At 45.7% G+C, this 12,002-nt stretch overlaps 1 protein-coding gene across 6 annotated transcripts in view; it reads left to right on the top strand.

Annotated features, from left to right (window-relative positions):
* mprip (myosin phosphatase Rho interacting protein) overlaps positions 1 to 12,002 on the top strand; it is a 533,204-nt gene that overhangs the window by 408,527 nt on the left and 112,675 nt on the right. For all 6 annotated transcript variants that reach the window (XM_068057934.1, XM_068057930.1, XM_068057933.1 and 3 more), the window contains one exon: positions 9,612 to 9,719. In XM_068057934.1, the coding sequence (XP_067914035.1) occupies positions 9,612 to 9,719 (108 nt within the window). The remainder of the gene's footprint in view (positions 1 to 9,611; positions 9,720 to 12,002) is intronic.

Below are 12,002 nucleotides of genomic sequence, written 5' to 3'. Positions count from 1 at the left end.
CTGCAGGCTGTAGCGTGCCTAATCGGTAAATGAGATGCTGTTCCTCGAGCTTGCGTTGATGTTCACTGGAACGCTGCAGCAATCCCAGGACAGAGATGTGGGCATGAGAGCAGGGGGGCGTGTGTTGAAATGGCAAGCAACTGGAAGCTCGGGGTCATGCTTTCGAACTGAGCAGAGGTGTTCCACAAAGTGGGTACCCAGTCTGCGTTTGGTCTCCCCAGTGTAGTGGCGACCAGATTGTGAGCAGCGAATACAGTATGCTAAATTGAAAGAAGTACAAGTAAATCGCTGCTTCACCTGAAAGGAATGTTTGGGGCCTTGGATAATGAGGTGAGAGGAGGTAAATGGGCATGTATTACATCTCCTGCGATTGCAAGGGAAGGTGTCGTGGGAAGGGGACGAAGTGGTGGGGTAATGGAGGAGTGGACCAGGGTGTCGTGGAGGGAACGATCCCTTCGGAATGCTGACGGGAGGGGAGGGGAAGATGCATTTGGTAGTGGCATCACGCTGGAGGTGGCGGAAATGGCGGAGGATGATACTTTGGATGTGGAGGCTGGTGGGGTGGGAAGTGAAGACAAGGGGAACCCTGTCGCACTTCTGCGAGGGAAGGGAAGGGCTGAGGGTAGAGGTGCGGGAAATGAGCCGGACACGGTTGAGGGCCCTGTCAACCACAGTGTGGGGGGAATCCTCGATTGAGGGAAAAGGAAGACACATCAGAAGCGCTGTCATGGAAGGTTGCATCATCGGAGCAGATGCATCGGAGACGGAGAAATTGGGAAAATGGAATTGGTGTCCTTACAGGATGCAGGGTGTGAAGAAGTGTATTCGAGGTAGCTGTGGGAGTCGGTGGGCTTATAGTGAATATTAGTAGACAGCCTATCCCCAGAAATGGAGACAGAGAAGTTGAGGAAGGGAAGGGAAGTGTCAGAGATAGACCATGTAAAGGTGAGAGAAGGGTGGAAATTAGAAGCAAAATTGATAAAGTTTTCCAGTTCCGGACGGGAGCAGGAAACTGCACCGATACAGTCATCAATGTACTGGAAAAACGAGTTGGGGGAGGGGACCTGAGTAGGACTGGAACAAGGAATGTTCGACATATCCCACAAAAAGACGGGCATAACTAGGACCCATGCAGGTACCTATAGCAACACCTTTTATTTGAAGGAAGTGAGCGGAGTTGAAGGAGAAGTTGTTCAATGTGAGAACAAGTTCAGCCAGGTGGAGGAGGGGGTATCAAAGAGTTGGTAGAGGCACAAAGGGCCAATTGGCCTCATTCAGTGCTGAATCATTCTATGATCGTATGATCCTGCTTTATAGCAGCAGGCCTTTGTTGCAGCAGCATTTATACCTAAAGAGTTATTAAACTGTGCTCTTCCTTTCAAATAAAAATGCAGGGATACTATGGAAAGTCATTGGATCTGAGCGATAGAAGAAATTTTATTGGAAAAATGTTTTGCTGTAAGAAGCTTTAGCCAAAGCTAGACTACGTAGCTGTGTTTGATCACAAAACATCAAATAACAATATTGTTTCTAGCCCTAGGGTTTGGTGCATCTGTTTTTAATTAACATTACTCTTTTCTTTCTCTCCCCTGACTTAACTACTAACTCATAACCCATTTTGTTCCATTAATTGAACCATGGTAAATGTATAAATGGGAAGTTTCTTAATTTGGATCAAAAGAGAGGCCCTGAAGTTAAGTTCATTTACATAACACTTGAAGTATGCTCCCCCTGCATCAATGTTTCCCCTTATGTTAAAAGTACTTGGTATAGCTCTGACAAATTTAGTTATCGACCTGCATGAAAGACTACTAGCAAGCATGTCTAGCTTTGTTTCGTAGTATTCTCCCCTTTTCTAAAATCATGATGGAGACTAGTTGAGGCACTGGAGGGTCCCCAGGGCCAATAACTGAACGAAAATTTGTCCTGTGTGAGCCTCGGGATTAGTGTCTTCAGCATAGTCAGCCACAGAGTACATTATAACTGAACCCAACACTGTCCATCAAAAAAAGTTAAAAATCCACACACAACATTTCCAGCAGAAGTCATTGGATAGTGAGTGCATATGGAAGACCTGGCTGTAATTTGTTTTCTTTCCTTTTCATTACCTCTACTAAGCCCAGAAATGCTGAGGTTAATATTGATCCCTCACCACCACCCTGGCATAGATTTGTCATGTCGGCACAGATCCAGATTGAACCTGAGACATTCCTGCTATGCATGACTCTGCATGGAACCATAGTGCATTTACTATCTGAGCTATTAAGTGACTGATCAATTTTAGTTAATGGCTATCTTTTTCAAGATGGTGTCAGATCCTACAAAATTCAGTACCTACTGGGCATTGGTGCAATCTCAGCTATCGCTGAATTTGAAATACATTTAAGTTTCGCATTCTCACCCCAGATTTTGAAAAGAACCCAGTTAGAACTAACTCTCAAGCTACATCATGACATGAGCTGAGTGATCAGCAAAGCATTTCACTATGGGGCATGATTACTTTCCATTTGCACAGGAAGATTTTACTGCAGCAGTAGAAAAATGTACATCTCTCACCAGATAGTGGGGGAAGAATATTTAAAGTGCTCAGATCAGCATCAGGGTCTCCTCTGAAAAAATACTTTCTGCTCATGCAGTTTCTTCTGATTCTACTTTTTTTGGAGAAGATATTATAGTAGGAACAGACCAATTTTGAAACTCAAGAACTTTGCAGTTTAAAAGGGAAAAGAAATATCCGTTTGTGCGTGTAACTTTTTTCAGGTTACCCGGAAGCACATTTTGCTAGTGGTTTATTTCTGTGTGATGTGCACGCTTGTATTCAAAATTCCATTGTGGGTCACTAGAATATTTAGAGGGAATGATATAACCTAAAAAGTCACAATATTTAGCAATTATTAATTGTTTTTGTAAAGCATGCAGCACACTTTAGTAATTTTTTTATGTCACTTAACTGCGCAAGTTTGTAAAACAAACCAATTTTCTACAAGTCTGCCAACTGTCCATGGAGTTAATTATAATTACATTTGTCAGGTTATCTCCTCAATAAATATTGCCACATCAGATGACCTCTGCCCTGATTGAGCAGTAAAATCATGCAATTTGCACGCCAATTGCTGTTTGAGGTTATTACAAAATGATTAACTTTAATTTGGCAGCTTGTTGGTTCGCTTGACTACAACAGGACCTGCAGATCGCAAAAGGTTACACTTACTCAAGTATACAGCAAGCTGTTTATGGCTAAAACTATAATAATTCCTAATATTTCCCCTCTTTGCGATTGTTGAATGCATGTAATTGAATCAATCGAAATAAATTTTATAGGTTTGTAAAAGTTAGCAGGACAAAAATGTTTGTTAATCTGACCTTCAAACAGTTCAGTTACCATTAAATACTGTTCCAGATGGCTATGCAACAATCAGGAACACTTAAATTTTCAGAAGGTTGCAAGTTTTATTTTTGCATGATCTAAGTGTTTGAGGTTGAGTTTGCTCTTAACTGTCCACTGGGGTTACTTCTGATTGTTATTATTTCCTCTGTTGATGAAGGTTGAGTTACATTGCCAGACTCACTTAATGGGCTAGATTTTGTGCTCAGCATGTAAGCAGGTTTTATAGCGGGGAGGCCAGAGAATCGGACCAGAACCAGAGAATCGGCCGTAATACTGGATTCCGATCTTCCCGGAGGCAGCGGAGTTCCATGGCGGCACCTCCGCTGCTCTGCGACAAGACTGTAATTTAAATATGTTAAATAGCGTTTGCATTAATCAGAATGCTGTTCATCGTGATCCTACCATCCGTTCGCAATCTTTTGCGTGATGTGCGGCACTTGTGTGCCTTCAGTTGCCCATCCTTGAAAAGCTGACACCAAGGCGAGAGTCCTCAGTGCCTGCCAAGGTGAGGCAAGTTATGCCTTGCTATGCTGTTGCATTTTTTTCAAAATCGGGCATTACCACGATGGTTAATCCGCAGATCTGAGGGGAGGGTTGGAACTCTGCAAATGGATATCGTGGGGGGGGGGGGGGGGTGGGCGGGTGGGATGGGAAGGGGTAACTCTGCAAGTGGATATCATTTGGGGAGGGGCAAGGGGGAACTCTGCAAGTGGATATCAGATATCGTTGGCGGGAGAGGGGGGAACCCTGCAAGTGAATATCATGGGGGGGGGGGGGGGAGGTGGTGGCGGGGGTGGAATCTGTGCAAGTGGATATTGTTGAGGAGGGATCTCTAAGTGGATGCTGTTGGGGTTGGGGCGGGGTGGGTAGCGTGAGAGACAGAATTGGGAAATTGTATGGGCTGCTTTTGTCGGTAGTCCAGTGCAGGCAACTCATGGTATTCCAATGGTCATGATGATTCGCAATTAATTAAGGGTTGTGAGGGCAACGTCAGGCCATACCATAGAGCTCATGCTGAAATACTGCTGAAGCAGGAATTAACAGAAGTTTGTGCCCAGATAGATGTGCTTGACCTTTTGAAGGAATCCAAAGTTACCAGGAGCATAGAGATGGGTATAATCCGCCCTGTTTTCCTGGATCCCCTTGCCGTAGTGGGCCCAAGAGGCAGGTGCGGCTCAAGAGTCAGCTCCCAGACACAAGCAGCAACAGCTACCAAGGCGCAGAGGAGCCCAGAGACACCAGTGAGTCTATAGGACTCGAAAGATATACCTCCAGATGTCTGAGCGTCAGTGCCAGAGACGACTGCAGATGACCAGAGAGGCCATCACATACCTGTATGCACTGCTGAATGGTGATTTGCAACCAGTGGGTTTTGGTGGTCTCCCTGTGACTGTGGCCCTAAAGTTCTACGCCCCTGGATCATTCCAGGGATCTACCAGCGACGTGTGGGGTGTCTCAATCTGCAGTGCACCACTATATCAAGGAGGTGACCAATGCTCTGTTCAGGAGGTCCAGTGACTATGTCCGCTACCGGACTGACCCTGAGTGTCAGGCCGAGTGAGCCATTAGATTTGGGGCCCTTGTGGGATTCCCACGAGTGCAAGGTGTCATCGACTGCACGCATGTGGCCATCAAGGCTCCGACGGACCAACCAGCCACCTTCAGTCACCAACCAGTCAGTCTTACGTCGGTAGTGGGCAAATTATTGGAGAGGATTCTGAGAGACAGGATTTATGATTATTTGGAAAAGCATGGTTTGATTTAGAGACAGTCAGCATGGCTTTGTAAGGGGCAGGTCATGCCTCACAAGCCTTATTGAATTCTTTGAAGATGTGACAAAACACATTGATGAAGGAAGAGCAGTGGATGTGGTGTATATGGATTTTAGCAAGGCGTTTGATAAGGTTCCCCATGGTAGGCTCATTCAGAAAGTAAAGAGGCATGGGATTCAGGGAAAGTTGGCTGTCTGGATACAAAATTGGCTGGCCCATAGAAGTCAGAGGGTGGTAGTCGATGAAAAGTATTCAGCATGGAGCTTGGTGACCAGTGGTGGTCCACAAGGATCTGTTCTGGGATCTCTGCTCTTTGTGATTTTTATAAATGACTTGGATGAGGAAGTGGAAGGCTGGGTTAGCAAGTTTGCCGATGACACGAAGGTTGCTGGAGTTGTGGATAGTGTGGAAGGCTGTTGCAGGTTGCAACGGGACATTGACAGGATGCAGAGCTGGGCTGAGAAGTGCCAGATGGAGTTCAACCTGGAAAAGTGTGAAGTGATTCATTTTGGAAGGTTGAATTTGAATGCGGAATACAGGCTTAAAGACAGGATTCTTGGTAGTGTGGAGGAACAGAGGGATCTTGGGGTCCATGTCCATAGAACGCTCAAAGTTGCCACCCAAGTTGATAGGGTTGTTAAGAAGGCGTATGGTGTGTTGGCTTTCATTAACAGGGGGATTGAGTTTAAGAGCCGCGAGGTTATGCTGCAGCTGTATAAGGTCCTGGTTCGACCACACTTGGAATATTGTGTTCAGTTCTGGTCGCCTCATTATAGTAAGGATGTGGAAGCTTTAGAGAGGGTGCAGAGGAGATTTACCAGGATGCTGCCTGGACTGGAGGGCATGTCTTATGAAGAAAGATTGAGGGAGCTAGGGCTTTTCTCATTGGAGCGAAGAAGGATGAGAGGTGACTTGATAGAGGGGTACAAGATGATGAGAGGCATAGATAGAGTGGATAGCCAGAGACTTTTTCCCAGGGTGGAAAGGGCTATCACCAGGGGGCATAATTTTAAGGTGATTGGAGGAAGGTTTCGGGGAGATGTCAGAGGTAGGTTCTTTACACAGAGAGTGGTGGGTGCGTGGAATGCGCTGCCAGCGGTGGTAGTAGAAGCAGATACATTAGGGGCATTCAAGTGACTCTTGGATAGGTACATGGATGATATTAGAATGAAGGGTTGGTAGTTAGTTTGATCTTTGAGTAGGTTAAAGGTTCGGCACAACATCGTGGGCCGAAGGGCGTGTGCTGTGCTGTACTGTTCTATGTTCTATGTTCATAAACAGAAAGGGGTTTCATTCCATCAATGTCCAACTAGTGTGCAACCACAGAAAGCGCTTCCTACAAGTGTGTGCCTGCTTCCTGGGCAGCTGCCATGACTCCTGCATACTCCCAGGTGCCACTGTTTTTCACTCCCTCCGCTTAGCTTCAGGGGTGGATTCTTGACATGGCTTCTGACACCAGTGAGGAACCCCACCAATGATGAAGAGTGCTACAACACCTGCTGCGGCTCCACCCTAGTGACCATTGAGCAGGCCTTTGGTATGCTGAAGATGCGATTCCTCTGCCTCAATACATCTGGTGGAGCCCTACAGTATGCACCAGACAGGGCTGGGCCCATCACTGTAGTCTGCTGCGTTCTGCACAACATTGCAGTACAGAGGGAGGGAGGCCTTTCAAGATGAAGTAGTACATGAGCATGACACATCCCCCGACAATGAGGACACAGAGGGCACACCAGGACAAGGGCGCATGGGAAGTCAGAGAGCAGTGATGGAGGCCCAACATGGCGAGCAGCGAGCAAGGGAGGCAAGGCAGGAACTGATATTTGGGTGCTTCCAGAATCCGTGAATTTCAATAAATACGTTTGCTAACAAAACTTGCCATCTTGCACATAGTCTCATGTCCTCTGACTCTAACATCTGTGTCTCCAGCATGACTGACAGCAACAAACTGAGCCATTACTCATGTCACATCATTCATGCAATGACACGTCATGCATATTGGTATTGTAATGATGTCAGTGTTCACATTGGCAATACTGTAAGGCTTATGGTGTAATTGAAAGACACATAATCACTCTATTGTGGAATGTTTTCAGACTATAAAGGCTGATGATGGGCAGGAAGACACATGACATATCTGTCTCACCCATGAATGCCCATATGTGTCAAGCCATCTTTTTAATACATTTGCAGGTGCTCCTTCGCGGTGTTACCTCTGCACTGGCCGCTGGACTGGAGGCAGGCTGCTGATCAGGACACCCCTTGGCATGGGATAACTTTGGCAGTCGTCCTTTGGGTGCCTGAGGCCTGGAGGGCCCCGGCTGGCTGCCTGAAGGCTTCCTGCATCAATGCAGGGCTGTCCTTGGGCGTTGTGGCTGCTGGAGCTGGACTGGCTTGCGGAGGAGCTGGTGTCCACATTCGAATCATCCTGAGGGGAGACCCCAGATGTGAATCGCAGCCTCTCCTCCTCCCTCTCCTGGCTTGTTGGAACCTCACTGCTTTCCAGAGAAGGACCAGAAACGGGAACTCTCTTCATGCTCCTGGTCCTTCTCTTGCCCTGCCACTGCTGAATTGAAGTCATGGCCAAGGTGGCGGTTTGCAAGTCATGGCGCATCGGTGGAATGTGGCCCTCCATGAGGGTTGCCAGCCTCTCCATGGATGAAGCCATGTGCTCACGTGCCTGGGACATGACAGAGGTCATGGCATGGATGGACTCCTCCATCGTCTGCTGAAGGCTGCCCATGACTTCTGGCATCTCTGCCAGATGTTGCCTTACCTCTCCCTGCAGCTGCAGCATGCCCTGTGCTGTTGATACCAGAGGCTCATCAACCTGGGGCTGAGAATGGGCCTTGGCACCCACACTCCTCTGATTGTCAGAGGTCTCTGCATCATCCAGCTGCTTGGGCGCATGTATGGTGCTCTCGCCAGCTCGTGACCCTGAATCTAATGCCAATTGAATACCCACTAAGGTGAGAGTATCTGCGCTGGTGGAAGGTGCAGGAGTGTCCTGGTATCTGCAAGCATTTGCGAGCGCTGCCCTGCAAGATGCAATGTACAGAACAGATATTTAGGTGTTATGGTGCACATGTTGCAGTGTTGACAGCATAGCGTTTGTACATGAAATGTAATTTCTATTTGTCCTGTGGTTGGCAATAATCACTCTCTTCAAATGGGACCCCAAGCTCGGAGTCCAATATGGTACGTGCTCCTTGGCTCTTGGCTAACTCCAGCACCTCCTGTTCAGCCTGAGACAGAGGCCGCAGGTCAGCCACCTGTCCTGGATGCCTCCCTACCATTGTGGGCCGCCTTCTACTGAAAGATCAGGGATGCAGTTATTGTTGAGTTCCAAGCATCTTTACAGCACGTCATAACTAATATGGGGACCCTATTCTGCACCCTGGGGATGTCGCTGCTCTCAATGACTCCAACTGTCATGGTCTAAACTGAACTAAGGTAGAAACGCTTATGGGCATGCAGATCACAACAAGCTACGTGGAACTGCAAAACTTACTTTGGCTGAGTGTAGGAGGTCATTGACCCTCTTCCTGGACCCAGTTACGACGGGTGACCCCCACTGCTGCTAACCTCTTCTGCGGTCTCCGTCCAGGCTTACTTGGTCCGGCAGGAAGACCTCTGGATATCGCGGGGAAGAGGAACTGCCGCCTTTCCCTTGCAGTCTGGAGGAGAATCAGCAGGGAGACATCACTGAAATGTGGGGTCACCCTTACTCTACCTCTGCCATCTTGGCAATGGTGCCCATGGGGGATGTTTGCTGTGAAGCAAAACGAAGAAGTGTTGCTGAAATGATCTGCTCTTGAATGCTAGGTGAGTAAATGCAGGGCTGGCAGCCTTTTGAAGATTGTGCCAGCACCTGATCCAACATCAGGTGACGCCGTTCATGGCATTGCCAGTGTTGTCCGCCACGTGATTGGGGGGTTCGGCCATCGTCATTATGGTAAGCGGCCGCCCGCCGCATATGTCACGTGCAAGACAGCCAACATTTTGCACACCTGCTGCCTGTCCTGGTGGTGTGACTACAAATTCCAGCCCAATGAGTTTGCTGTAACCCTCTGGGGGAAAAAAAAAAGTTAGTGTGCAGTCCCCAATTGGGCTTTGCGTGCAGCAGAGTAGAAGAGATTACCAAAATGATAGCACAGGGAAATGAATTTCTTTTAAGGGACCACCTTTCTGGATAACTTCCTGGATTTGCTCCTCCCTTTTCCCTAAAGATAGTAAATCTAATTGAATATGGAGACTATAATTCTTCTATAGGTTGAGGAAAATTATCCCTATAGTATATAATCTAGGTTTTAATACTTTAAGGTGGACTGGACTGGTAAAATCAGAAATCTGTAAGGAAATCTTGATTAAACGCTGTCTTTTTTTTAATCATGAATGGGCATCTAGATTGATGCTGCATTTTATTATTAACTTGTAATTTTTCTCTTTAGGAAATTAAAAAGGAATCTATCAGAGAGCAGCGTTTTCATTCTTCTGCTGTACCACCACTTCGGCGAGCAAAATCTCTTGACAGAAGGACCACTGAATCCATAATGACGGTAAAACTGTTGTTTTTCTAGCATTGCAGCTGTTAGTGATTCTTCAGTTTAGTCACATATTTCAGAAATAACAATTAAAAATCTGATTAAAACTTCCTCAACGGCTCACTGAGTTTATCCAGTTAGCAGTTGATCCATGTAGACCAAGAAGCATTCTGATTTCACTCCCATACTGCATAAAGTTAACTAATGTTAACTTGAATAGTTGTAGACACTCTATATAATTGCTCTCAGTGTCCCTAGATTGAAGAGTGGAAAATCATTCAAAAGTCCCATGCTATCTGTTGACCTCTTTCAGGAAAGTGTGCATGTGTGGATCTCTGAGGACAGAATCTAAATTGACTGTCATTTTAACATGTTTGAATAGCCTGTGCATGCTGTCAAGGCTCACATGAATAATAGCCATTTGAGTAAGGTACTGGAGGATAGCCAGGGCCTGTGGAAGCTTACTCCTTCAAAAAGGTTGACACCTACAGGAGGAGAGGAGAAAATTGTTACTTGAGTGACCATTACAGTGTATCTTAAATACTTCCACAAAGTCAATATAATCTAATATAGCAATCATCAGTTTTTGTCTGTCCGGACTGTTTTGTCGGTTTAAGGAGTGTGTCTGTTGGTGGGTTTATTTGATGGAAGTGCCTGGCACATGTCGAGCCATGTGGGATGCACGGATGACTGGAGCATCTGATACTTGTGCAGCTGCCAACTGTGGTCGTGGGCGGGGGGGTGGTGGTGGGGTGTAAAGGGAAAAATTCAGCAGAAGGTAAGGGAGTCCAACAACAAAGTTATGCTAATACAAAAGCAAAATATTGCAGATGCTGGAAATCTGAACTAAAAACATAAAATGCTGGCAATACCCAGCAGTCTGGCAGCATCTGTGAAGGGAGAAACCGAGTTAACGTTTCAGGTCGATGACCTTTCCTCAACTATGGTAAGAGCTGTGTAAAGTTATGCTGGCTGGAGAGATTGTTTCTGCGAGGGATGGGATTGATGAGAGGAATGGGATGGCATGGGAAGGATGGGATTTCCTGGGAGGGGTGTATCAAATGATGGAATTGGTTATGTGTGGCAAAATGGCAGGGACAATTATTTGATACAACTTATTATTCGAAAGCTATTCTTACTGCGAAAAATGAAGAGTCACTAGATTTGAATAAAAAAGTTTTAGAAAAACTGTTGTACGTGAATTAAAAGAATAGGTCAGTGTTGATTCTTTCGGCGAAGATGGTGATAGCAGGCTATACCCTCCAGAGTTTCCACACAGTCTAACTCAAATGGCCATGCCTCTGCACAAACTTAGACTCAAGGAAGGAGCAGTTTTAATGTTGCTACAAAACATGAATCCTAAACAGGGACTTTGTCATGGAACAAGATTGTTTGTTAGGAAGCTGTTTTCTTCAATGAAATTATAACAGGCAGATTTCAAGGAAAATAGTGTTTGTTCCTCAAATATATTGAGCCCATCAGATGTAAATCAGTCTTTTCAACTCTGGAGAAATAAGTTCCCAATAAGACTTCCAATTTCTATGATCATAAACAAGTCACAAGGCAAGACTCTTGATGAAATTTGTATTTATATTCCTAGGCCTGTTTTTACACATGGACAGCTTTATGTAGCTTTTTCCAGAGTGAGAAGTTTTGATTCTGTTAAAGTCTTTGGTGAAAGAGTAACTAGAAATCCTGTATTTAAAGAAGTACTATTGCAGTAAAGGAACTCATTTGACCGCAAATGATTTGCAGGTGGCTGTTTGTATTACAGTAATACATGCTACTGATCAGAAAGCATCCCTTTATTGTCAAAATATGTTTCAGATTTCTTGCCCCAAATGCCCTGAATAGAAAACACATAATAGTGATAATAGACAAAACACATTTCCACAGCTCTATATCCAACCTTACCCAGGGTAAGGACGGAGGCAGATCTGGCTAAGCAGTATATAGTCAAGTGTTTGGTAGAATGCATCCTACTGTGGTACCAATGCAGGAAGAAGCCCAGGAACAATTCTAAAGGTTAACCCCACATTCCACAGCTATTTCTTGGGTATTTTTGAATTATATTCAGTTGATGGTCTATGCAGAAGGCTTGCATATTCTATCTTCACACACATATTAATTATTTCGACCTAGATTAACCTGCAATGTGATAGATTGGTCCTGATAACTGCTTTTCATAAGATCATAAGAACTAGGAGCAGGAGTAGGCCGTCCGGCCCCTCGAGCCTGCTCCGCCATTCAATAAGATCATGGCTGATCTTTTCGTGGACTCAGATCCACTTACCTGCG

The sequence above is a fragment of the Heterodontus francisci genome, chromosome 26 (genome assembly GCF_036365525.1).
Source record: "Heterodontus francisci isolate sHetFra1 chromosome 26, sHetFra1.hap1, whole genome shotgun sequence".
Lineage (NCBI taxonomy): Eukaryota > Metazoa > Chordata > Chondrichthyes > Heterodontiformes > Heterodontidae > Heterodontus > Heterodontus francisci.
This window is presented reverse-complemented; position numbering and strand designations above follow the sequence as displayed.